Source organism: Eulemur rufifrons, chromosome 2 (assembly GCF_041146395.1).
Source record: "Eulemur rufifrons isolate Redbay chromosome 2, OSU_ERuf_1, whole genome shotgun sequence".
In the NCBI taxonomy this organism is placed as follows: Eukaryota; Metazoa; Chordata; class Mammalia; order Primates; family Lemuridae; genus Eulemur; species Eulemur rufifrons.
Window position 1 is genome coordinate 49,638,536 of NC_090984.1, and position 27,690 is coordinate 49,666,225.

Below are 27,690 nucleotides of genomic sequence, written 5' to 3' on the forward strand. Positions count from 1 at the left end.
GTCCTGTTCTAACTCTGACATAAAAGCAATTTAAATGAAATTATCTTAGATATCCTACATGCAAAGTTAAAACTGCTAGCTTAAATATTTCAGATTTTCCTTTAAAATGATTATCAACTGTTAAGAAGTATGTTAAAATATCATTCATGTTGTGCTTTGCACTGTGATGAACTGTTCTATCAAGAACACCAATGTAAAGAGAATGTGGTAAACAGAGCTAATCAGAGTTTATGTCTTTATCTAAAGAAAGGATAGCTCTGCCAGTTAAGAATCTGACTTTCAGTGAAAAGCTACTCTGACTTAACATAATGATTTTCCCCCTAAGGATTTATTGGGCATTCACTAGCCCATGTTCAACTGTTAAATACAAGTAGCTCTATTTCAATCTCCTTCATATGCCAATGGATTTCCTTTCTCATAGTATCCCTAAGATTTTCTTAGTCAAGGTCTTATTTGTCATTTACACAGAACACTTACCCGAGTAAGAATGAGACTTTTGGAAACTTTGGAAGAATGAAGTAATCCCAATGTGGTCTTTAATTTCTCAAACAGATCCCTCATTTCACCACGCCGCCGCCGTTCATTGGCAGTGTGTGTCCGGCGATAATAAGCAAAGGCTTCTGCTTCTTTCTGTAGTTTGTCACTCCAGTAATCAGGCTTCAGTTTGAGAGGAACTGGTGGAGCCTGTCCAAATAAGATTGCCTCCTAAGCATCTTTCACATGTATCTGCCCTCTTCCTCTAATTCAAATGGCACTGCTCTATTTCGGGCATCCATCGTCTTCTGTCTTAACTGTCACAACAGCCTCCCAAGTAGTCATCTTACTACCAGTCTATCATTCCTCCAAATCTAATTTCAACAATGCCAACAGTATAAATTCTAATATATGCTATGTGATCATATCAGTTCCCAGGTCAAATTTCAGTAGTGCTCAAATGAAGAAGAATTTGTGTGCGGTGGTAACAGATCCAGAAAAGCTTATCTATATAATTTTTTTTATTATTATTACTACTAAAACTTGTTTTCATGACACAAATGTATTTTTTAAAAATACTGTAAGATCCTTCACAATCCATGGTAAAGGTTCAACTGCCACTCTTTTAAATCATCTTTCTCTCCAACCATTCCTAACTGCTAGAAATTTCAAAACATACTATGCCATCCCACACCTCCCCGCCATTACACAGGCTTTTGCCTATACCTGGATTATTTATCCTTCCCTCCCTCCCAGTCCTCCATAACATTTAAAACTTCACACTCAGAACTCAAACTCTGTACTTTCTCAGGAAAGTCTTTCTTGACCTTCAGGATGCCTGAGGCCTCCTTTTTCTATCTTCTTTATTCTACTTCAATTTTTAAAGCTTTTTCCTATAAAAAAGTTATAGATGCATATAGAGTTTTAAATATATGATCAGCTTATAATGAAAAGCAACTGTGCTCTGCTCCTATACCTGGAACCTCAGACACAACCACTTTTTGATTCTTTTAGCAGCTTCTCTGCCTCTTTAATCTATATCCTAAATCAAAAATAGTAACATAAGCTTTATTTTTTTCCATTTACAATGCTACCTCTATTAACTTCCTGCTATGCAGAAGAGGATTTACCTCATACTATGCTCTCTTATCTTGCCACCTCATCATCCCAAAATAATTGTTATCACTAACTTTAGTTCTTTTACTGATCCCTTAGAAACTTGAATATAATTCTATCTTAATTTCTCATTTCATCAACAAGAGGCTATCTTGCCTTTCCACATTGTAAAATGATGTTATTAACACCCATATCCTTCCCATTATTTCTTCTTCCTTCTTTCACCTCCCAATTTGTCATTTACATTCACACATTTTTCAACGCTGAAATTAAATCTTCCATATTTTATTCATAGGTTACCATAAAAGTTTTTAAAAATCATTAACAGTAGCTACACTATTATGACATTGTAAATAATAATTGTACAAGATGAACAATTTTGTGTTTTTTCCCTGATGTTGCTGTCGTTTTTTTCTGACACTATTTGCCTTTATCATAACGCTGCAGTACCCAAAACCTCTTATATAAATTCATTGTCTTTCTAAAGTTAAATCCATTATAAATTAATATACAATCAGAGAATAAAAGATGCAAAATAGAAAATCAGTATCAAGTTTAAATATACCAAAGTGCTGCAAGTATTTGCATACTTGGGGTACAAAACTATAGATTGTATAAATAAGCTATCATAAAAATCTTTATATCTGAAAAATTTTAAAATGAAAACATAGTGATATATGCAAAATGATTAAAACCATGAAAATGTACATCATATGATCCTCCAAATCAGATCAAAGCCAAACAAATTATGCTGTGGTTTTTTTTAAAGGATCCAAATGCCATCCTTATGCTACAATGATATACATTGAAAACAGTAATAAAATTAAAAGAAGGTTTATAATTTCACGGCTTCTTGAATTGCTAGACATCATTACACAGAATAAGTTTTTAGGTCACTGAAAATCATGAATAAGAAAGATGACAGCTTGTTTTACATCAAATCACCACAAAACTACTTTTCAAATAAGCACATTGATTTTTATATACTCCATATCAATTTTAAATTCCCCAAATTACTCTATCCTCTGGGAGGAATAAATGAATTAAGAGAAAAAAACATTAATAGTGTAATTTCAATAAGGGGAAACAACTGATTATATTAACTCGCTGGTAAAAATAACCCTGGGGGAAAAAATCATGTCCAATATATTAGCTTATGTTGTTTCAACCGTAAGATAAATGTTTCAATTTTACTAAATGAATAGTCATCATTAAATATACTCGAAATACCTTTCGACTCCTTTCAGTAGCTTTTTCATCTGTAGAGCTATGGGTACGGCACCTAAATAAAGATAGTATTTTTCAATATCTTACTGAAATTCAGTAATCTAAGACCTATTTCACAGCTATATTGAACCAAACCATCCCAAATTGTCTAACTGTAACCAGCTTCTTTTCCCCAAGGTGTCATATATATTAATAGCTACCTTATTTAACATTATTTTCTCTAAGAAAAGTGTCCAAATAGTCACTAAAACTAAAAATTACTTTTTTCTATCATGAAATATTTCAGACATACAGAACTATATAAACAAATATACAGCTCTCCCTCAGTATCAGTGAGGGATTGGTTCTAGGACCTCTCAGATACCCAAATACTCTGTCTGATGCTCAAATCCCTGTTATAAAATGATGTAGTATTTGCATATAACCTATGTACACCCTCCCATATATTTTAAATCATCTTTAGATTACTTATAACACCTAATACAATGTAAATACTATGTCAAAAGCTGTTATACTACATTGTTTAGGGAATACTGACAAGGAAAAAAAGCCTATCCACATTCAATACAGATGCAATGTTTTTCTTTTGGATATTTTCAAACCGTGGTTGGTTGTACCCATGAATGTGGAACCTACATATAGGGAAGGCTGACTGTACAGTGAACACCCAGAAATATACTATCCAGCTTGAAATATTATCCATCTCAAAATCAGTAGAGATTCTATGTGCAGTCTACTCAATCACATTCCCTTTCTTCCTTCTTATGGGTAAACACTTCCAGACTGAGTTTACCATGTACACCTTTACAGTTTTACTAGGAATGTATATCTCCAAACAAAAAATATTATGTACTCTTTTAAATATTACATATTACACTGTATCTTTCTGCAATTAATTTATTTCATTCAATGTTACACCTGAGATATGTTGATACAAATAGTTTTAGTTCAGTTACTTGAACTGCTATATAGTATGCCACAGTAAATTTTCTAAAATTTATGTTTTCAGAATGTTAGTAGTTATTTAGGTTGTTTCCAAATCTTTACACCATCAGGAGTAGAATTACTGAGTACAAGAAAGTTGGCCGGGTGCAGTGGCTCACACCTGTAATCCTAGCAACTCTGGGAGGCCAAGGCGGGTGGATTGTTTGAGCTCAGGAGTTCGAGACCAGCCTGAGCAAGACCAAGACCCTGTCTCTACTAAAAAAATAAAAAATAAATTAGCTGGACAACTAAAACTATATATAGAAAAAAATCAGCCAGGCATGGTGGCACATGCCTGTAGTCCCAGCAACTCCGGAGGCTGAGGCAGAAGGATTGTTTGAGCCCCCGGAGTTTGAGGTTGCTGTGAGCTAGGCTGACGCCCCAGCACTCTAGCCTGGGCAACAGAGTGACACCCTGTCTCAAAAGAAAAAACAAAGAAAGCTATGCACATCTACTTTAGTAGATGTCAAACCAGTAATAACAATTTATATTCCACTTGCAGTTAAATTTGAGTCCCCACTGCTCCATACCTAGGTAACAGTACTATCAGAAATTTCAAATTTTGCCAATCTTATAGGTAAAAATTGGTGATCACTGTGGTTTAATTTGCATTTCCTTAATTACTTGTGAAGTTCAACAAATTTTCATATGTTTACTGGTCTTTTAGGTTTCCTCTTCTGTAAACTTCCTGTGAATATCCGTTACTTTTCTATTGGATCATCTTTCTTACTGATTTATAAGAATTTTTTTATATCCTTGATATATTAATCCTTTGTCAATTATCCATATTACAAATATTTTCCTTATAGTCTGAGTTTGCCTTTTCACTGTTTTCATGGTATCCTGGTAGAATTTTGTTATGACAAGAGGCCTGTTCACTGTTCTGTAGCACACATATCTTGCTCTTACTCTGTAAACCTTTATCCTTGCTCTTGCACTATACACCTATCTTGTCCTTCCTCAGTAAACTTCATTTCATGCTCGCAAAAAAAAAAAAAAAAAAAAAATTAAAAAATTTTGATCCTTCTTTTAAATTTAAAATCCTAAAAAATTCAAATAAATTTAATTACATCTTTAAATTTTTTTTTTCCTTTTTGAGACAGTCTCGCTCTGTCACCTAGGCTAGAGTAGTGGCATCATCATAGCTCACTGCAACCTCAAACTCCTGGGCTCAAGCGATCCTCCTGCCTCGGCCTCCTGAGTAGCTGGGACTACGGGCTCACAACACTACGCCTGGTTAATTTTTCTATTTTTTTTTTTTGTAGAGACCAGATCTTGCTCTTGCTCAGATTGGTCTCAAAGTCCTGACCTCAAGCAACTATCCTGCCTTGGCCTCCCAGAGTGCTAGGATTACAGGTATGAGCCACTGCATGGGGCCTAAATCTTTAATTTTTAATCTTCAATTTTAATCTGTTCCTTTATAGTTTGGGCTCTTTGTGTGTTGGTTATTCTTTGCCCTTTATTATTCCAACCCATTAACATGGTATCTCTCTCTGTTTATTGAATTCTTTCTCAATGTCTTTCTATACAATTTTATAAAAAGTCTTGCACAGCTTTTGTTAGATACAGTCCCTGACAGCTTTTTTTCATATTGTAAATGGTATTTTCTAGATTACATTTTTTGTTTGTTGCTATTATTTAGAAACTCGATTTTGGTATACAGAACTTATCCAACAATACTGCTGAACTTTTTTTAAGTTTTTAAGGGATCCGAATTCTTTCAAGCTTAACCAGTAGGTAGGTGAAGTAGCCCACAAACAGTTCTGGAGTGAAAAAAAAACTACAGGTCCTATTTTCCACTCTTAAAACTTTCTTAGCATCCATAGGGATAAAGATTATTCCCTCTCAACTCATTGCTACTTTCATATGACAGATAAAGAGAGAAGAGGAAAGTACAATGTCTAGGAAATATATTTTCCTTACCTTCTCTCTCTTACACCCAAATCTATAATCAATACAAGGCTTACTAAAACAGAAAATGACATAAATTTTCCTGAGCAAATTGTCATGCCCTCCACATTTCATCTCATCAGAGGAACAAGTAGAAAAATTTTCCTAACTGTATCTCACCTGTTCAACTAGTGAAGTAACCAAATTTAGAATGTCATTCCTTATTCTTCTGAAAAGATAAAGAAACTAACCTCTGCTGAGTAGAGTTCACTTACATAGGTTATTACGTTAGTTGCGTATATTATCTCATTTCACACTTCAAATAAGGACATTTTCCTCATTTCATAGGTAAAGAATATGAGATTCAGAGATATTAAAGACTTGTCCAAGGTTAAATATCCACAAACTAACAAAACTATTATCTTAACACCAGTGTATCAGGCTCCAAAAGCATGTTATTCATATTTACACACTGCTTCCTAGCAAGGACCAAGAAAGGTTAATTATCTTCCAATTCTAGCTCCTCTCATCTACACTAATTAGGAAAAAAATAGAGGAAAAAGAACAAGGTCAGTTACCCAGAGCTTCTAAAGAGAACATGTAGTTTTGCTTCTTGTTAAAAAGCAACAGTAACAATCCAAAGAGATGTAAGACTTACCGCTGTTTAAATGACTGTGTGTGTGCAGCTGTGGTCTTCATGTGAGCAACATTAATTTCCTCTGAGAGCTCTTCTACAGTCTCAATGTCCACCTGTTCCTCATCATCCTCAATGTATTCTACACAGTTATTCTGAAATATATCATTTCGACAGTAAATAATGTATAGGGGGCAAGCACACCTAAAATTTTCAACTGCATGCTTCCCTTATAAAACCGACTAGTGCCAAATATACCATGAGTACTGATAATCCTAAACTTATTAATCATAATAAGGAAATAAATCAGAAAGATAACACATGACTAGAATTAATAACAAAGAACTACACTGTAAGTCATAAATATACATTAAACAGACATCATTAAACTGAACAGAGTCTCCAAAGGGCTGCAGTGAAGCTTCAGTGTTATCGTTAGTGGACAAAATTCAGGTACAGATATATTAATGCTTCATAAATCTTAAGGTCAAATAACAGTAAAATAAAATTTGGTGAGAGAAAAGGTAGAAAGGAGAAAAACTCAGGTTCTTTTTTAAGGAGCCTTCATGACTAACACTGTATCAGATACCGACAAATCAATACACCTTAACATACATAAGGCAGGTATGGAAATAGAATACAGCTCAGCCTTCCAAGTCTCTCAACCCCACAGAATGAGAGCTTTTGAGGAATTTCAGGTTTTAAAAGAAGCCTGAGATTGTTATACTTCCTTATTATACCAAAAAAGGAGTCAATCAAGTAAGCATTTATTGAGCCCCTATCATAGAAACTCACTGAATATTTTATGTAACGGTAGAATTATATGGATATATAAAATAAGCAGATATATTCAAGTCCACCTTTAAAAGTAGTGTTTACCATGCCAGAAAGTAAGCATGGAATATTTTTTCTGTTAACTATAATCATACTATACCAGAGAGGCACAACTCAAATTAAAGTATCCCAATCACCTTATTAATTCTATGCTTAAACTTGTTGGAAAAATTACTTACCCCTAAATTACAGGCTCCATAAGGCTGATAGATGCGAAATGCAAGCCATCATTTATGTTCCCCACCCAAATTTAAGCACAATTTAAACAATGCATATTCAATTTTAAAATGTAAACAATATGTATTGAAATTAACTCTATGAAGCAAAATCGACAAAATTCCAACAGAATCTAAAGAGGTAATAATGTAGGTAGATACTTTATAAGATTTAAACTCAACAATGCCTGCCATCTGTAGGGTTTTAACTGCAGGCTTTGTCAATAATATCCAATAACCTCCACAATGGAATATTTAAAATGGCTATTCACAACTTTCCTCACACTATTCCAATACAATGTTAATCATAAGTATAAAGATAGGTGTCAGAAATGCACATAAATGCAATGTAGAATTTAGATTTTAGAGATCATTTAATGTAACACCCTTACTTTTAAAAAAGTGTAACTTGGCCAGGTGCGGTGGCTCATGCCTGTAATTCTAGCACTCTGGGAGGCCGAGGCAGGTGGATCGCTAGAGGTCAGGAGTTTGAGACCAGCCTGAGCAAGAGCGAGACCTTGTCTCTACTAAAAATAGAAAGAAATTATCTGGCCAACTAAAAATATATATAGAAAAAATTAGCTAGGCATGATGGCGCATGCCTGTAGTCCCAGCTACTTGGGAGGCTGAGGCAGTGGGATCGCTTGAGCCCAGGAGTTTGAGGTTGCTGTGAGCTAGGCTGACGCCACGGCACTCACTCTAGCCTGGGCAACAGAGTGAGACTCTGTCTCAAAAAAAAAAAAAAAGTGTAACTTGTTTGTCTCATTCTCTATTAGTACATTCAAGCAATGCCTCGTTAGATGATTAAGACACTCTAAAGGTTCTATTAAGTAAGTTCCACTGATAGCCAACAGTTTTCACTGGTTTTAAAGCTGGACTGTTTTTTGGTCTGCTGTTTACCTGGCCTGACTTACAATGCGAGACTCTGCAAAATGCACAATAAGATCTACAGTATAACTCCTAAACTCAATGAATTTAGATTCTTCAGCTACCTACAGATATCCATCCTTGAAAAGGCTTAGGCCATAGAGAGAATATAAAGCAAATGCATACAGAATTATCCAATTTTAGAGCTAGACTCTCACTTACAAATGAGACAACCGAGGTACAGAAACAATCAATAGAGGAACTTTAAAATATTTAAACATTTTAGGGTTTTAAAATAGTAATCTTTTTGTTATATTTTATCTGCTTAAGGCAGTTAGGCATTAACAGAAAAAGGACCAGATAACAAAGAGACTGAATGATCTCAAGTGAGATTCTAAAACAACCAGCTGCATAACAATCAGTGCAGATGGCTGTTATCTGCTATTAAAGAAAAGGACAGAGTTTAGGTTCCAGGGCACCCCACAGGCATCTGACTCTGGTCTCCTTATGTTTTACATCAGTGTATGTATATATGTATATGTATATGTATATGTATATATATATCTCAGGGGTGGCCGGGCGTGGTGGCTCACACCTGTAATCCTAGCACTCTGGGAGGCCTAGGCGGGGGATTGTTTGAGCTCAGGAGTTCGAGACCAGCGTAAGCAAGAGTGAGACCCCCATCTCTACTAAAAATAGAAAGAAATTATATGGACAGCTAAAAAATATATATATAGAAAAATTAGCCGGGCATGGTGGCACATGCCTGTAACTCCCAGCTATTCGGCAGGCTGAGGCAGGAGGATCGCTCGAGCCCAGGAGTTTGAGGTTGCTGTGAGCTAGGCTGACACCACGGCACTCTAGCCTGGGCAACAGAGTGAGACTCTGTCTCAAAAAATAAATAAATATATATATATATATATGTGTGTGTATGTATCAGGGGTTAGCAAACCACAGAACATCACCTGTTTTTGTAAATGAAGTTTTACTGGAATACAGCCACACTCATTCACTTATGGCTGCTTTCACACTACAACAGCAGTTGATTAGTCGCAACAGAGAACCATCTAGCCTGTGAAGTCTAAAATACTTACTACCTGGCCCTTTACAAAAAATGTTTGTCTAACTCCTGCCCTACATCATACCCAACTTATAATTACTTAGTTCAGTAAATACAATCCTAAATAGGAAGCCTATAAAAATATTTCAAGAAAATAAAAAACTATATGGGTCATATTACAAAGGATGATGACCAAAGTCTAGAACATAAGTTGTAGAGACTAAATGACTAATTTTAGGAGATAATTAAAAAGCAACTTTAGGCAGGATTATATTAAAATATTAGATGGATGGTATTGTTTAATATTTTTCCAAAGAAAAACATCTCTCTAAATGCAGGTGGGTAAGTTCTCCTCCAGTTCTAAGGTCACCCATTTCCTGTTTCTTATTACATCTACCAGAAAAGCTATAATATAATCACCTCACATAGAAAATGTCACAAAAACTGAGATCAAATGTGAGTAATGATTTCAGGATTTTTAAAAAAACCTCAACTTGGTAGGGACTCAAGCACCTATCCCCCAAAGGCTTAAGGCACCCTTCTCATAATACCAGACACTTAAGTCTCAACGCATAATACAAGCTTAAAAATGTTCCCTGACTGACACATCCTAAAAATTACAAAGTCACTTAATCATAATCTAAACCTAGGAATCCAACTGAATGTATTAGGTCTTATTGATCTTCTGGAAAAGCTACTGTCTCTAATAAATCATTTAAATCCTTGAGGTTTCAGTCACAATAAAAATGGGCTCACCACCTTTTCTACATCATCAACCTCCTCACTCTGGTAGTCAGAAACAACATCCACAATTTCATCAATAGAATCATCGGTTTTCTCATTCTCATCTTCCTCCTCATCCTCTTCCAAATCGAAAACAGTGAAGTCAGCACTGCTTCTCCCACCCTTCTTCTCTTGCTTTAGTTTTATCTGTTCTCCTGGTAGTAGTAAATGACCCTGAAAATGTCCATTCCCTCTGCTGCCTTTTGTAGCTCTTCTAGGAACAATGGAGAAGGCTGGAGAATTAGAAATCCTACTCCAAGAATCACATTCCATTTTTAAAACTCTGGCATTCTCAGTAGTTCCACTTTTTCCCAATAAGTCAGAGATGCCTCGTTCTTGTTGAAACACATCTGAATTTTCTTGACATGTCTGTGTTTCTTTAATTAACTGCTCATCTGCCTCTTTCTTACACTCCTGTGAAGTTCTAACACATTTCCGTGTCAAGGGTCCCTTCAGATGTTTTCTCCATCTCTCCCTAATGCTGTGCTTCTCCAGAGAGTCTCCACATCCCTTCTGCTTTGCCTCGGGCTGTAGATTAGATTGCTGTTCCACAACTTTGCTCCCTGATAATTCGAGTTTACTTCTTTCCTTAGAGATGACTAGAAATTCATTTGATTTTTCTTCTGGATTATCTAATCCTTTCTGCTGTTCCACCTTCACCTCACCAAGTTTTTGAAGCTGTACTTTACTTACATTTTGGACTGTCTTATTACTGGCTCTTTCAGAAATGGTCCTAACTTCCAGAATAGTCAGTTTTTCCTTTGAACTGTTATGATTCCTAGTCCCACACTCTTCATTAATATCTTTATAGTCTTCATCTGTATGCGACCCAGTGATAAAGGAGTGCTCAGTAGGTTTGACAGTTGCAGAAACAACTTCAGTAAGGGATTCTTCAACCAAATGATTTCCCCTATGTTCCAAGGAATCATTCAGGGTTTCTTGTGAGGCAATGGCTCCTGAGTTTTGCTTTATTATATTAGCCTCAGGGTCTATAGCTTCTCCTTCTGAATGCAGAGCCTTCTTAGTTTCCTGCTCTCTTTTTATAGACTTTGTTTCATCTTTCTTATCTGCATTCTGGGATTCTCTTTTCATCTGAAGGGAAGCAACATGTTGAAGAATGGAGCTAGGAACAGGCTTTTGTCCTGGGAGCTGCAGCAAAGCAAAACTACCAGACTGGAGAGGAATAAGACTGGCTGTACCAACAGGCTGTCCTCCTGAGCTGTAAGTTATTTTGGTTTCAGAGCCTGTTTTACTTGCAAAGCTTTGCGGTTCAGGAGGAGAAATCCTCAGGGTCAATGTGCCAGCCTGAGACACAAAACTAGGTCCAGAGGAAAGCAGTGATGGTGCCTGAGTGATAACATTCACTGCTGGAGAAGAACCAACAGCCTGAATTACAGGATTCATGACAGAAAAAGCAGAGGATGAAGTGGAAGATGGTGGAGTCTCAGAAGGTTTGGAAGGAGCAGGTAACCGGATTCCCATCACAGACCCTGGTTTTTTTAAAAAAAAAAAAAAAAAGAAAAGAAAAGAAAATTTTAAATCACCATTGCCCATATCAAGATTTCCACAGTATGCTTTTCTTTTTGGTCAGGTGACTACAAGACACTAAGAAAAACAACTCTGGTGCATTAACATAACATATTACCAACTGATTCAACAAAAGAAAAATCCATCAGAAAGATCTCCAATTTTATACCTGGGTTCCGAAACATGACAGGCTGTAAGGTGGGCTGGGTATTTGAGCCTCGAAGCTGATGCAAAGGTAGGAGCTGTACAATCTGTCCATTGGGGTGCCTAAATAGGTTCATTCCACTTGGACTCCTAATAGGCTGCAAGACCATTCGATGTCCCTGAAGTTGTGTGTTTGGGACAGCTCTAAGAGTAGGAGAACCCTGCTGCACTGGAATCAGTAACAACCGAGGTCCAGGACGTTTCACTGTGTTAGGAGAGACCTGTGGAACAGCCACTGGAATTTGAGGGGCATTTTCTGAAAAACAGGAAATGGAAACATAGTATCAAAATTTTCCTTTAACATATGTAAGAAAAAAAAACTATTAAGACATAGGATCTATGCTGTAAGTCACTTCTAATTTGAATTATAAAGTTGGTGAAATCTTATACCTCTATAATGCACTACTTATGACTGATAACAATTTATTTTAAACGCTAAGCAGCCAGACATAGTGGAGCTTTACATTTAGAATGGCAAAAAAAAGCATCAATTATCAAGGTGCATTTAAAGAGATAATGCTTGGGCCGGGCAGGGTGGCTCACGCCTGTAATCCTAGCACTCTGGGAGGCCGAGGTGGGAGGATCGCTCGAGGTCAGGAATTCGAGACCAGCCTGAGCAAGAGTGAGACCTCATCTCTACTAAAAATAGAAAGAAATGATCTGGACAGCTAAAAATATATATAGGAAAAAAAAATTAGCCGTGCATGGTGGCACATGCCTGTAGTCCCAGCTACTCGCGAGGCTGAGGCAGAAGGATTCCTTAAGCCCAGGAGTTTGAGGTTGCTGTGAGCTTGACGCCATGGCACTCTAGCCCAGGCAACAGAGCGAGATTCTGTCTCAAAAAAAAAAAAAAAAAGGCCGGGCGCGGTGGCTCACGCCTGTAATCCTAGCACTCTGGGAGGCCGAGGCGGGAGGATCGCTCAAGGTCAGGAGTTCGAGACCGGCCTGAGCAAGAGCGAGACCCCGTCTCTACTAAAAATAGAAAGAAATTATATGGACAACTAAAATATATATAGAAAAAAAAAAAAAAAATGAGCCGGGCATGGTGGTGCATGCCTGTAGTCCCAGCTACTCGGGAGGCTGAGGCAGTAGGATCGCTTGAGCCCAGGAGTTTGAGGTTGCTGTGAGCTAGGCTGACGCCATGGCACTCACTCTAGCCCGGGCAACAAAGTGAGACTCTGTCTCAAAAAAAAAAAAAATGCTTGAAAAACAGGTAGGCCTCTAAATCTGGACTCTTGTTCAAGTTAAAGGGATCGTTTATAAGAGTCTCCTCTTCAACTTAAAAATTAAGGCTGGTAACCCTCATTAGACTTCTGAGTTTCACAGCTTATACTCAAGAAAGAGAAAGTCAAGGACCAAAAATCCTTGGTATAAAAGGCTTCTTGGCTTTTGAAATTAAAATTCACTAACAAATAAGCAAAGCTTAAAGATTAGTAGAAATTATTTTTCAAAAGGAAAAAAATACATACCCCCACCCTCAATGGAATGAAATTAAGAGACATCAAAGAAGCAAGGATATAAAGCCTGGCTAGGAAGAGGCAAAAGATTGTTTTAAAACAAATAGAAAAAGCAGAAATTTAATGCAGAAGATGTCAATTCAAAGAGATTTCAAACCATTAATAGTACCTAAAGATGCACTTTAAGGACTGGAAGACACATTTAGAAATACTAAGGACAAGGAAAAAAATAACACGAATAATCTATTATAGATAGGTTTTTGTTTGGATCATAGGGATAAAGAGGTAGAAATAATGACCATAATAAGCATACATGAAACTAGTCTAACATTACCATTCAAATTAGTAAACTTATTTAACATTGTTTTTCTTTATTTTTTTGAGACAGAGTCTCACTCTGTTGCCCAGGCTAGAGTGCCATGGGGTCAGCCTAGCTCACAGCAACCTCAAACTCCGGGGGCTCAAACAATCCTTCTGCCTCAGCCTCCGGAGTTGCTGGGACTACAGGCATGTGCCAACCATGCCCAGCTAATTTTTTCTATATATTTTCAGTTGTCCAGCTAATTTCTTTCTATTTTTAGTAGAGACAAGGTCTTACTCTTGCTCAGGCTAGTCTCAAATTCCTGAGCTCAAACGATCCTCCTACCTCGGCCTCCCAGAGTGCTAGGATTATAGGTGTGAGCCACTGTGCCCGGCCTAACATTGTTAATAAATAAAACTTTAAAAGTTTGTCACTAAGTAGGAAAAAAAAAAAATGAACAAACCAAATAAAGATTTGAGCTCAATGTGATTCTCTATCAGGCACTATGCCTACAAAATATACCAAATTTCTAAAAGTCATGCTCATAATATTTAAAGGACATTTACAGTTACATAGAAAATCCAGGGCTACTCTTAAAAATGAAATAAAACACAAAGATCAAACTGTTGTTGAAAATAGTAGCATGCAATTTAAACAAAAAAAAAATCTATCTTAATGTGAATTAAGAAATATGTTGATGCATTAAGCTCTTGAACTTTTCAAATTAATTTTCAGAGAGGGATTCAAAATCTAAATTATTCCAATTCAGAGAATGAAAACATTCTTTAATATAAACTCTAAATATGTGTTTATTTAAATGTAGGCAAGGGATAGAAGAGAGAAGAGGAAAAAAATGGCAGTCAATGAGAAAGTCACAGATAACCAAGTGCCCAAGTTGGGATCCTATTTATGAATAGACAACAAAATTACACAAACTTCCATAGAAGCAGCAGCTGACTCAGCTCTTTTTATAAAAGATAAGAAAATTTGTTAATATTAATATTTTCTCAAGTGGTATTATATAAGATACTTTTAGGTACTAGTCTTTGATATTATATCTTTAATATTACTCCAACATTTTCTAGCTTTCTTCATTAACAGGAAGAGAGCAAACCATATGCTTAAGACACACAGTAGCTAACGGGAATTAAAAAGTATATTTTAGTATTATTGTTTCCAGTATATTTATTTATGGGGTTAATCTCTATTATGACAAATAATGCTGGCTTCCAATTAATGTTCTCTCCAAAATACATTTAAGCAAAACAGTAGCTGATTTAAATAAATGATGATACAGGCCAGGGGTGGTGGCTTACACCTGTAATTCTAGTACTTTGGGAGGCCAAGGAGGGAGGACTGCTCAAGGCCAGGAGTTGGAGACCAGCCTGAGCAAAAGCGAGACCTTCTCGTCTCTACAGAAAATGGAAAAAAATTAGCTACTCGGGAGACTGAGGCAGAAGGATCGCCTAAACCCAGGAGTTTGAGGTTGCAGTGAGCTATGATGACACCACTGCACTCTAGCCCAGGTGACAAAGCAAGACCCTGTATCAAAAAAAAGGGAAGAAAAAAAAAAAAAGACGATGGTACAGATGGGACTTACAGCAAAATATATCCTATATAACTGAGAAACAACGGAACTACAAAAAAAAAAAAAAAACCCTACTCATATCTTCATGATAGAATTAAGAGTAAAAGGGTTAGAATCCATATGGTTTGGAAGACATGATCTGTTAAAATAAAACAAATACAATCCAGTAGGAAATCAAAGCAGCTTTATCAACAATGACCTCACTTCCCAAACCATATAATAAACTGATGTTTTACAGGCTTATTTATGAGAAGCAGAAGACAAACAAATTTAATACTATGATTCACTTTTCCTTTCAACAGAACTTCAACTTACAACCTAACTGCCATTCACTTTTTACCTAAAGGATGGGCAGGGATTTGGATTATGTCACTAAATGCAAAAATTAATAGGAAAAACAACAATAACCAAGACAGAATTGCTGTTGGGTATTTATTTCCCCTCAAATTCTCCAAAGTCTCTCTTTTCCACATTAATTCCTCTTTGAGTGGGCTAAAAGAACCACTTACTTAAGCTAGTTGGGTTTGGATATAAAAATTACAATAATGTAGGCTATTCTTATTTCAAATTCACTTAACTTACTAAGCCAACAAGAGAAATATTTTAACTAAAAAGCTGATGAATTAGAGTCCTAAACAAATATATGTCCTTATTTCTACTTCAAGCAGTTCATGTATAATAATTAAATAGGTACCAATTCGTAAGTAACTTTTACTGTACAAGAAAGGCTAGAAAAGCAGGAGTATATTTTAATCTTCAGCAAGACAGAGGAAAAGCCCTCAGTTTGGCTATAGCATAGGAAGAAGCTCTCTCATCTCTCTTTTTTAATTAAAAAGTATCAACCCCCCCCACCTCAAAAAGAGGTAGGGGTGCACCTCAGAGACGTGCATCCCTAGCTCTTAGCACATAGCAGGTTGCACTTTCTCCCATGCCCACCTTAATGGCTGCTCTAATGGCTCACTGATCCAATCCCATCTGCATTATTTCACTACCCTTCAGCCAGCATGTCATTCTAATGTTTTCTGAGTGTTTTTAATATCCCCTGAGGCAATCTCCAGCCCCACTAAACCATCATTCAAAGACTGTTCAAGTTACCTCTCAAGGTATTAGGTATTGTTTTCATTAATGTCCTGGTTACAAAATTGCATAGATTTTCATGATTCATCCTAATCTTGTATCAATATTTTTAGTGTTCACTTTTGCAGAATACAAAGGTTTTCAGGAACACACGTATCATGTTATAGTGGAAATACCTACACTGTCATCCTGATATCTACAATCCTAACACAACCACAAAGATATATAAATACCTGTACAGTAAAGCAGCGAGTAACATCTAGGCCTTACCTGGTCTCTGGCTCACTGGTGGACTCCCATTAATTCCTGAGAGTATTATAGGAACAGAACCCAGAGATGAAGTTGGTGTGGTCACCATGGAGGAAGATGCAGCTGTGGTCACCACGACTATGGAAGTGGAGGCAGTGGAAGCAACAGGAAGAGTTATGGCTGGAGATGCTATCAAAGACTTAGGAAATGCAACTGAAGCCACGGGGGTAGTTATCCCAGTGGTTTTGGTAAGGTTCACAGTGGCTGTAGACTGGGTAGATGTTACAGGGGTGCTCGTATTAGTTTCAGAGACCTCAACAACCCCTGAAGTGGTGGCACCAGAAGAGTAAGTAATTTCTTTAGTTTCCACGTCAGAAATAGCAGTCATAGGTGTCACAGCAGTAACATTTTCTAAAAACACTTGAGGGGTGGTAGTGACAGCAGCAGTCACAGAGCTGCACACCTGAACTGGCTCAGAAGAAACCACAGGTGTGACGACCATTACTGGAGAAGGTCTGATACTGAACTTCTGTGGCCCTGTCAGGGGTTGGGGTGTGCTAACTCCAGGTATCTTCTGCTGCAAGGCTCCAACTTTACTCATCACAAACTGTGTGAACACACCACCAGGAGAGGGTCGAGCCGCTGCAAATAAAAATTTGCAGGTCAAAAATCTTCAGTTCTTATATTAAATATTTTATCCTCTTAGTGACTGTGCTTATCAACATTTATTGTGTACCACTGGGTCAATTTCTTACAGGTACTACCTACCTGCATTATGTGTGTCAATTTCCATCCACAGAAATCAAACACTTGCCTCAACCCAAAACAAACTCTTACAATTCTAACAAGAAAGGGATTAAAACTGGGTGTTCCTACTAAAATTCTTTTGACTATACATATATTCAAATCGTCAGGACACTAAAAAGACAATACAGCAGCAAATGACTTCATCACCTAAAACAGATCAAAGAAAGTAAGAAGGATAGCATTTTTCTCCCCCAATTCTAATTTCAAAACTTGTTTCCTCCATTTCATTCCTCCTGTCCAGTACATCTACCTCTCTACGGCTGTCTTAGTATGAGACAGTCAAATATTATATATTCCTAAAATATATAAAGATATTTTTCAAAGGAGAGCAGGACAGGGCTGGTTTTTAAAAAATCACAATTAAAGCTGCTTTTAAAGAGAAGTAAAACAGGCTCTTTTTAAGACTACAATAGCTATCCTCTATCTTCATACAACTCTAGCTTCAGCAAGAGATTTCAATTTCCTGTTAGAGGAATAAGAATACACAATTGACACTTTTCTTTAGCATTTCTAAATAGATTTGAAACAACAAGAAGAATTCAATAAACCAACTACAGACACTTTCAATGCTAAAACACAAATGCTTCAAGAAGGTAATTTATTACAGACTCCAGAACTGAAATGTTAAGCAAGAGGTTTTTATTCACAGAACAGGGATGGATGGAATAAAGCAGTGTTTCTAAAATTATGTTTATAAAAGCCTTCTACTTTAAGCCTATACTGATCTACCTCACTAGCTTGTGCTAGGCTCCTTGGTTTCATAAGTTCAAGGAATATACATATGATTGGTGCCAAAAATACCAGTCCTCATAGGAAAAATGGTAAAATAGAAAAAATATTTAAGTGTCTTCCCTTTTTACAAACAAAATCAAAATCCTAAGGTCTTTTCTATATTAGTAAGACCAGTCTAACAGTCTTGAAAATAAAACTGTAAAACTATTCAATTTGTCTAGTTCAATTTATCTAGTATTCTAAGTCAGAGAAGTCACAAAAAAATAAAAAATAAAATAAAAAAATTCAGGCAAGACAGACATCAAGAATAATACCAAATTCTATACTCCTCTAATTTTTCCTCCATACCTGTACCCACTGGCCCAGCAGCAAGTCACAGGCCTTTCTAAATCATACGTACACTCCAACTTACCAATTGGCCTTTTTGCCGGAACAAACGCCTTCAGATTCTTCCCAGGACGATTTGTTGTAGTGCCGGAGGAGGATGCCATTTTGGAATTGGATGTTGAAGGCAACAGGGTACGTGGTTTCCTGGATGCAGCCACCTTGGCATTGGATGCTACCTTGGAGATGACAGTACTGAGGGTTGAGAGGTCCAGGACTGAGGGTCGCAACCTGCCTGTGATATAAGCAGCTAGCCTATTGGCTGGATGCAATGCCCCCATCTGTCCCAATAGCAACTTAGCCTGCGGGTAACTCTTACCATTAACCTGAAACAAGTGGCAAAGAGAAATTCTGTAAAGATAAAATTCTCTCGCTAACTCCTCTCCCTTGACAGGGGTTTCATTTTTACAAAGTTTTATAAGTCTATTTTTCAGATTTAAAAGGGGGAAAAAAGTGGACTTTTTCCATTCAGGATAATCTGAGTAATCAGGAGGTAAAAAAAAAAAAAAAGGTGTCACCTGATATTCTGAACTAATCTCATCTCCTTCATTTTGCAGTTTGGAAACAGAGAATCTAAGAAATTCATCATTTCTAAATCCTCTATATGTAAAAGATACAATCAAATCTAAACAATTGGAATCAGCCAATTGTTTTACTTGTCAATAAGCACTTCTGGTTAAAGTATTAACAATCATCAGCAAAAATAAATCACTGTGTTCCACAAAAACTCTGTGATAAGACCAGAGAGGCATAATGAAGCCCTCACACAAGGGTCCTTTCAAGTATCCTTCATATTTGAAAGATATATGGTGAATCTACTTAAAGTTATAAGAAAGCCATTGTTACACTAACCTAAGCCACAAAATCATCTCCATTTTTGGTTTTCAAAAGGCTCAACTTTAAAGATATTATCTTCATCTCTTGGACAAAACATGGTCTCAAATTAAATGCTGGCAGATAACTCAAATTCTAGATATAGTAATTAAACTGTCAGAAGAAAGTGAACCAAAAAATGAGGTAAAGATTCTCTCTGCTACCTGAGTTGGTTAGACTGCCTATCTTGGATAGCGGCATAGCTTTCTTCTTAAAAAAACCTCCCAAGTTTCTTACCCATGTTCTCTAGGTCATATTGCTGATTGACTCTAGAGAAGCAACCTTTTCTGTGTCTCCTTTTCATCATTTAAAAGTGGGAGGAGGAGATGGAGTGAGGTGGAGTCCACTCTCTAATAGGGAAATGGTGAGAAAAATAGCTATAGCAAATCACTCCATCTTCAAAGACACAAAACAAAATTACTCTTTGCTACTTAAGTAAACTGTGATTATTCTCAGGGAGATCAGGACTATCTCTGTCTTGAGTTTTGTACAAAGAATGTGATCTTTCCATCCGAAAGTAAAATTTACTATAGTTTTTTAGGATATATGAAAACTAGGTCAGAAACCCCTATCTGCTCCCTTGGGCCTGCTTTGAAGAATACTCATCAGCTTCCCCAAAGTTTACATTACTGCTGCCTGACTGCTTATGCAGCTATATTCTATGGTGGCTTTGTTAGTCCTAGGCAGAAGAGAACACAAAATTTCTATGCTTGTATTTTAGGGAGTCTGATCTCACCAGAAATGATCTCAAGTCTCTGCTTTCAAAGTATCAATTAATAAACGAGAAAGAGAAAACACTGTTCTCCCCATCATTTAGAGTTTAAGAAATATCAACAGAAGCAGTTACATAGTACCAGCGAAAGTGAACTGCAACAAAAGGTTTTTAATTAAGTGGATCAGTCATATTCCCTTAGTGACTTAGGAACAGTCAATCTAATAAGAGTCAAGTAATCTTGTCAATAACATCAGACACTTCCACACATTCGCCACTCTGATATAAAAGTGTACTTAATGTCACTGAGCAAGTGGAGAGAATCTTTTTGACTACATGACTTACATGTTAATTCAAAACTTCTCTTCGAATTTTCTAGATGCCAGTGTAATTTTACTAATATAATCTGCCTAAATTATTAAACAGCAAGGATAGAGATATTTGTCCTATACAATGATTACACTGGCAAAAACCATTTGAATCAAAAACAGGAAAAAATAAATTAAGTAAACATGGATCAATTTTTTAAACTCTTATGCATCTGAATAACACCTTACTAAATTAAAAATTTACCCCAAGTTTCCAAACATATACTGCCTATATTAAAGTCAATTTCATCTTCCCCTTACCCCTAATGCTCTATACAAGGTTTTGTTTTGAAAGCTGTCTGCCAATAATAAATTCCAAGACTAGAGGTTCACTCTGACTATCCTTGCTTAGTTGTCAAAGTATCACTAGAGCCCAGGTAATAAAGTTTAAGAACAACTTTCTGGGAAGACTAGAAAGATATTATAAGCTAATACAAGGCTCTACATTTCTGTTTGCAAATCTGCCAAAAATTCACTCTAGTTATGCATCTAACCTAGGCCTATTACAAAAATATAATGGTATTATCACCCAGTTCCCAGGAAATGTAAAGATAAATGATATAAGGCCCATAAAGGGCTCAGAAAAATCACAATGTTACCTAAATATAAAAAGGTGCTATACCCAGATTAAAGATAATTCTCACCTGGATAAGCCCAGATGTACTTGAACTGGGTTTACGTTTATAGGCCACAAGCTTCCCTGCAGGAGAAAGCCCTGCATAAAAAGGCAGACCTTTGCCTCCATGTAATCTCTCCCTCACTGAATCCAGGGCATCTGTCTGCACAGCAGAGATATCATCCATTTTCCCAGGGGACAATGGACCATCAGGAGTCTCTGATCCAGATTTCTCAGCCATATCATCTTGGTCTTGACATGATGGCATAGAGATTTTCACACGAGAAGAATAAACAGGAGGGTTCTTCTCACCCCGGCTCTTTCGCTGAGAAGCCAACTCAATGATGAAGCTGCCCACCTTAAGTGACTGTGGCATGTTGCTATTGATGTGCTGGGATAAGATGCTCAAAATCTTGTTTCGATCCTCCTCCCAGTTGCAGTCTGAGATGATCTCTATCAGTTTGGTGGGACCACCAGGTGACCTCTGATGCATATAAGAGGTAGAAGAGGATTCCCCTTCATTGCAAGAAGACTTCCAGCTCTTTTCTGATTTGAAACAAAAAAAGTGAAGATATTTTTGCATCACAGCATTTTGTACTGAACTTTGAAAGAAATTCAACAGTTTCTCATTGTCCAATTCCCATGTACTTTCAGTGGTAACCTAACATATATGTTTAAAATTCACAATCTGGGAGTTTTCCAAGAAGAAATATCCCAGGGCACTACCCTACTGACTGGGCTCTAATAAATAGGGAGTCCCCTTAACAGCGCTCTAAAAATTTTTGCTAAGAGCTTGCAAACAAAGCATGACCTACAACCAATGTTAAGCTTAACTGGTATAGGTTACTATTCTGCTATCCATATAGGCAAAGCAAAGATACTTTCAAGATGCTTTGAAACATCTGAAGGTTAGAGTCCATTCTAAAGAACAACAACAGAGACAGTGTTCTGATATTTTTTAAGTATACTCTACCTCTAGTTTCTAATGCAAAGACTTCTGAATTACCTCTGTTCCTCTAGATGTAATTGTTCCATTCCTACATTGTGTGCAGATCACTCAACTATCCAATGTGTTTCTATCCACGGCAACATACTAACTAGACACATATTTCACTAGACACCTATATTTCTACAGCAGAGCTTCCTAACCAATGTGCTGCAATTACAGGTATATCAAGGATATAGGCCCCCATAGCCATCTCAGGGTGCTCTTGCTCTCAGGCAGGTTCCCTCCACCCCAGCAGCTTCCTTAATTTACCTCAATGTGCTATACAAACATTATATTTTTTATGTGTATACCATGACATTTTTAAAAAGTTAGGAAGAACTGCTATTTAAGTGTCAGAAGTCTTAAGACACATACCCAAAAACGAGTAGGTAATTCCTTCGTAACTACTCTCATCATCATAATTCTTCCAGTAGCCTCTGCTAGATAAATCAATGACATTCCATCCTTTCTACCTCTGCATTTCCTCAATGGTGGCAGCTACGGAGGACCTCAGGGTAACTTTCAATAGCTAATGATGCTAATATTGATGGGTTTGGAAAGAAGTTAAAAAAATTCACTGACTTCACCCTAAATGTCTCTCACAACAACATAGCTCATCAACCTGAATGAATTTTCTTTTATTTTTGAGAGCAAGAGTGTTGATTAGACCAAATAATGGGAAAAGACTTTACTTATTGTCTCTATTTTTGGCAAAAGCTAGAAACAGGGTGGGTAAACATATTCTGAATTGGTGGTATTTCCCCCATTATAATCCAAACCTATATATTATAATGACTATCAAATGGTAAGATCTAGTTTTAATTCTGACCTTGTGATTTATCTGAATCATCCTCCAAGTCACAGGTGAGTTGTTTTAAGGGCTGTTGTTCAGAATCAGGTTCCTGAAGAAGGGAATAACATAGAAATAATTTAATCCAACATATATTTAATATTGACAGAAACCAGGACACAAGCATTAAATCTCTCACAGAAGCTTGAATCAGTAGAAATAATTAAAATGTCAACAGTTTCACTCCTGCACAAATTATTACTATCATATAAAATCCCAAGAGGCTGAGGCAGGAGGATCACTAGAGCCCAGGAGTTCAAGGCTGCAGTGAGCTATGATCGTGCCACCGCACTCGCAAAACCAAGTAGTCTTGCCCTCAGATGTCCTTGACAGTGACTGAGTCATCAAGAAAATAGTTAACACTGTATTTTATAGTGTATTCTAGTAAAGGAAAAATACTGTTTAATGGGACAGGCTTCAGTTACTTAGAAAATTCATGAATATGGAAAGATGTCCTAATAATTATAGATAAAAAATTTAATTAAAACCAGAAATGTTTTAAGTTTTTTAAAAAATTACTCCAGGGTTGGAAAGAATAATACCTTTAATAGCTTTAAGAAACGGATCACTAGACTAAGGTACACAGAGAAATAAATTGATATACATTTCATGTAAGCCTTCTCTGCCCTACAAGAAGTAGGGCAGATTCATTATTCTGATAGTAAATAAATTCTAATTATTCCAATAGTAATGCAAATTCTATTACCAACAATGGAAACTGGAAGTTAAAAAGAAATTATGCAACAAGTAATTCACCTTTACAGTACAGTTCTCAGGACTAGAATGACATGAGCTCTGCTGCTGAAATGATGGAGATGGGGAGGGGGAGGGGGAGGGTTGTCTCTGTTCCTCTTTTTTTCGTTCATATACTCGAACTCGGGCACAAGTCATCATACTTTCAAAGTACAAGTAGACCGGATCTTTGTCCTCTTCCCGAATCTGTAAGTTTCATACAATAAAACATTCCATACAATGGGGAAAAAATCCTAGACTCCAAAAGAAAAAGGATGCTCAATCTTTATTTCTGTTACAACAGTTGAAATTTTTAAATGCAAACTTTAAAATCAAATAGCACAAGTACAGTTCATATGTGCTGAATCTTGGGGCACTCAGAAAGGATCTGGTTCTCTATTAGGAAATTTCAGATCACAGCAGAGCAATGCATCTGAAATTATCTGTGGTGAAGAATGCATTTGTTAACTACCACTCCATCACAAACTGGTACTTTAATAAATACAACAAAATAAATTACTAAAAAAATAAAAGACATGTAAAATGTAAGCCCAAGTTATTTTAGTATAATAGATTCACTCTAATAACCTGCTGTAGAAGGTCCTAAATATATACTCTTACTTTCTATACAGCTGACCATTGAACAACACAGGTTTGAATTGCATGGGTCCACTTATACGAGAATTTTCTTCTGCCACCTGTGAGACAGTAAGACCAACTTCTTCCTCAACATGAAGACAATGAGGATGAAGACCTTTATGGTGATCCACTTCCACTTAATGAAGCGTAAATGTATTTTCTCTTCCTGATTTTCTTAGTAACATTTTCTTTTCTCTATCTTATTTACTGTAGACAATAAATATACAAATTATGTGTTACTCAACTAATTGTTATCCGTAAGACTTCCAGTCAACAGTAGGCTATTAGTTAAGTTTTGGGGGAGTCAAAAGTTTTAGGTGGATTTTCGACTGCACGAGGGGATCAGTGCCCTTAACCCCCATGTTGTTGAAGAGTCAACTATACTTATTATCATCATAGACCAGTAACAAAATGGTTTTAGACTAGCACTGCTACAGAGACCCCACTTAGTAGCACTGTACTAGAGGATTTTCTTCAATTTAAATGGACTGGGAAGATTGAAATGAATTTGATAATCAGAATTGCTTAAGCTATTAATACAACAAAAGAATCAGCTCTCACTTTTACCTACCAGTCTTCACATAGTCACATATCAACTGTTATAACTGTTTAAGATTTTAAGTCTCACACTTTATTGCTACTGTATTATATTATCATATATAAAAATGTTTTTAAAAGCTTTTTCTTAATGTTATTCTGCTAATAATACATACTATATACATATCTCAATTACTCCAGTAACTTTAAACAGTAACAGTAACTTTAAAAGACCTTTTGCAAGTAATGTAAAAAAAAGCCCATATTTCTATGATCTTCTTTAAGAGAGATTTGGCTATCTTCAAAAATAACTACTACTAACCTCTACTTTTATGACATTTGAAAGCAAGATGATTCACAGAACAGCACCCAAAAATCTGGTTGAAATGCATCATCTTTACAAACGACTTTTGTAACTTGCAATAAAAGATGAAACTCCAAGCTTACCATGGGATTGGGTTTGGGAGTATATGCTCGTGCAGGTTTAATTCCAGTGAGCAGTTTGCCCTTCACAGTAGTAGATAAAACTTCTGGCTGAGGCAACAACAATGGTTTCATAGGCTCAATGACAGAAGGCGTTGGGATATAAACTGGCTCGGGATCTACTTCACCTTCTACTTTTACCCATAATGGGTAATGTCGTACAGGCTGTTCAGGCTCTGTTTCACATATAGCTTAACAAAAAAGGAGGATAAGATTTAGCAATAAAGTTCAACACTGAGGCATTGCCAAAACAAAATATGATCCCTCATAAAAGGCAATAACTCATTAAAACAATCAAATAGATGCCCCCTTAAAAATGTTTAGTTGCCCTCATGTGCCTTAGTTTACTCATCTATTACCCAAATATTCACTGAATACCTACTATCAACCAGATACTATTTTAGGCACTAGAGTGAATACAGCTATAAATAAAACAGTTTTTCCCCTCAGAATTTAAAATCCAGTAGGAGAAAAACTAGTATCCAGTCACAGTTAGCCATGTAGAAAAACACAGCAGGGTGAGGAAGAGTTAAAAGAGGAAGGTATTATATTAAATATTTAGCGTGGTCAGAGAAGACCTTACTTAATGAAAAGATAATCAATTTTAACCACACTTTATAAATAACAAATAAAGTTACTGAATCTTATTATTCAATAGTTGTAAGCACTTAATATGTTTTAACTCCAACAGTCCATTAGATAGATATCATTCCCATTTTACAGAAGCTGAGGTTCATCCCACCAGTAAGAGGCAGAACTAGATTCAAATCCAGCCAATTTAGCTCAAGAGATGAAGCAGTCACTGTTGTATTCTAAGGATAAATTATAATCAAAAGACAACCTGAACTCAGCATGGCTGCAAAAATTTTTCTATCAACATAATGGCAGTGAAATGCAGCTAAGGTAAAACTATTCTATCAAGTTCTGCACACCATTCCACAATGTAAACATATCAAATATCATGTAGTACATCATGAATACACATAATTTTTACCTGTGAATAAAATAATCTAAAAAAAATTCTGCAGAAAGGAAAACATGCATTGATTACTTAACCAAATTAAACAAAGGATCTAGATTAAGAGGCGCCTTGTTTTATTCTTTAAGTAAACTGCCCACTGCCATAAAAAAGATAGCTATTTTACATTTTAATGGTCAGTCCTCTATAGGACATAAAACGGGTTCTAAGCCAAAGATCCAAAACCTTTTACCTCAAGTCACATAAAATGTGAGTGGCATTCACACTTAATTCAAATAGTTCAATTAATCTTTCATGACAAAGCAAGAATTCAAATTACTATTTGATTTTTATAAGAAGTGTATTTGCTCTGAACACTAAGATTCCACTAGAAACGAACAACTTAGTGTGTAAGGGGCTCCTGACGCAAACATCATTTAAAGGACAACCACAGAACGTCAGATAAAGGCTTAAAGATTAAAAGCAGTGGAGGGAACCAGAGCTAGAAAATGACTGAGCCAATTACTTAGGCAGTTAGCAGTCTCTGTCATCTATCGTTTAAAACCTACCTCATTTATCACATAATTCACAAAGGTTTCTAAGACCCCAGTATTCACTCATGCATTCAAATATTTGAATGCCTACTATGTATCAGACTTTGGAGACATAACAATCAAAAAAATTGATGAAAATCCTTGCTCACATGTAGCTTTTGGTGGGAGGATGGCAAGGCAGGGAATAAGACAAATTAAAAAATATGCTGGAATATGGTAAGTGCTTAAGAGAAAAAACAAAGCAGAAAGGGAAATAAGCAGCGTGTGTAGTAAATCTGTATGAATATGTATTCTGAGGTGAGGGTTGTAATTTTTAAAAGAGTAGCCAGGGATGCTCTCACAATGAAGGTGGTATCTAGAGGCTCTGCTACACATTTTTATAAAAACTTCACTATACAATGTTGCTAATTGTTTTATACACATATTAATTCTATAAAGATAAAAGTGTCTTGCGGTAAGAAGTCTTTGGCTTTTTTCAATCATCTTTCAAAAAAATTTCTAAGTCCATAAACTAAGCACCATACTAAGTAAAGACTCCTTTAATCTTTTTATTTTGAAATCACATCCATAAAACACAAAGTACAGTGCTTCAGGGAAAATACTGCTTAAGATGTCAAGAATGACTATTCACATTTCTCTTAATCCCTCAAAAAGAATCAAAGACAACTCTAAAGTTTCAACTGTGAATAATGGGAAATAGTTTTAATAAATAACAGCTTAGGCTGATTGAGAAGGGTAGAGTTCAGTTCTGTTTAGGATATGTTTAAGATTGAAATGGGCCAGGCGCGGTGGCTCACGCCTGTAATCCTAGCACTCTGGGAGGCCGAGGCGGGTGGATCGCTCGAGGTCAGGAGTTCGAGACCAGCCTGAGCAAGAGCAAGACCCCCGCCTCTACTAAAAATAGAAAGAAATTATATGGACAGCTAAAAATCTATATAGAAAAAATTAGCCGGGCATGGTGGCACATGCC

At 36.4% G+C, this 27,690-nt stretch overlaps 1 protein-coding gene across 4 annotated transcripts in view; it reads right to left on the minus strand.

Annotated features, from left to right (window-relative positions):
• MGA (MAX dimerization protein MGA) overlaps positions 1-27,690 on the minus strand; it is an 81,603-nt gene that overhangs the window by 8,908 nt on the left and 45,005 nt on the right. The window contains exons 10-20 of one of the 4 annotated variants that reach the window (XM_069484498.1): positions 25,173-25,399; positions 23,574-23,756; positions 22,797-22,869; positions 21,008-21,525; positions 18,439-18,589; positions 16,509-17,129; positions 11,781-12,071; positions 10,061-11,574; positions 6,350-6,480; positions 2,821-2,872; positions 478-684 (exon numbers count right to left, since the gene is read on the minus strand). In XM_069484498.1, the coding sequence (XP_069340599.1) occupies positions 478-684; positions 2,821-2,872; positions 6,350-6,480; positions 10,061-11,574; positions 11,781-12,071; positions 16,509-17,129; positions 18,439-18,589; positions 21,008-21,525; positions 22,797-22,869; positions 23,574-23,756; positions 25,173-25,399 (3,968 nt within the window). Of the gene's footprint in view, positions 1-477; positions 685-2,820; positions 2,873-6,349; positions 6,481-10,060; positions 11,575-11,780; positions 12,072-16,508; positions 17,130-18,438; positions 18,737-21,007; positions 21,526-22,796; positions 22,870-23,573; positions 23,757-25,172; positions 25,400-27,690 lie in introns of all 4 variants that reach the window. The other 3 variants (XM_069484488.1, XM_069484507.1, XM_069484511.1) reach the window with 3 other exon arrangements.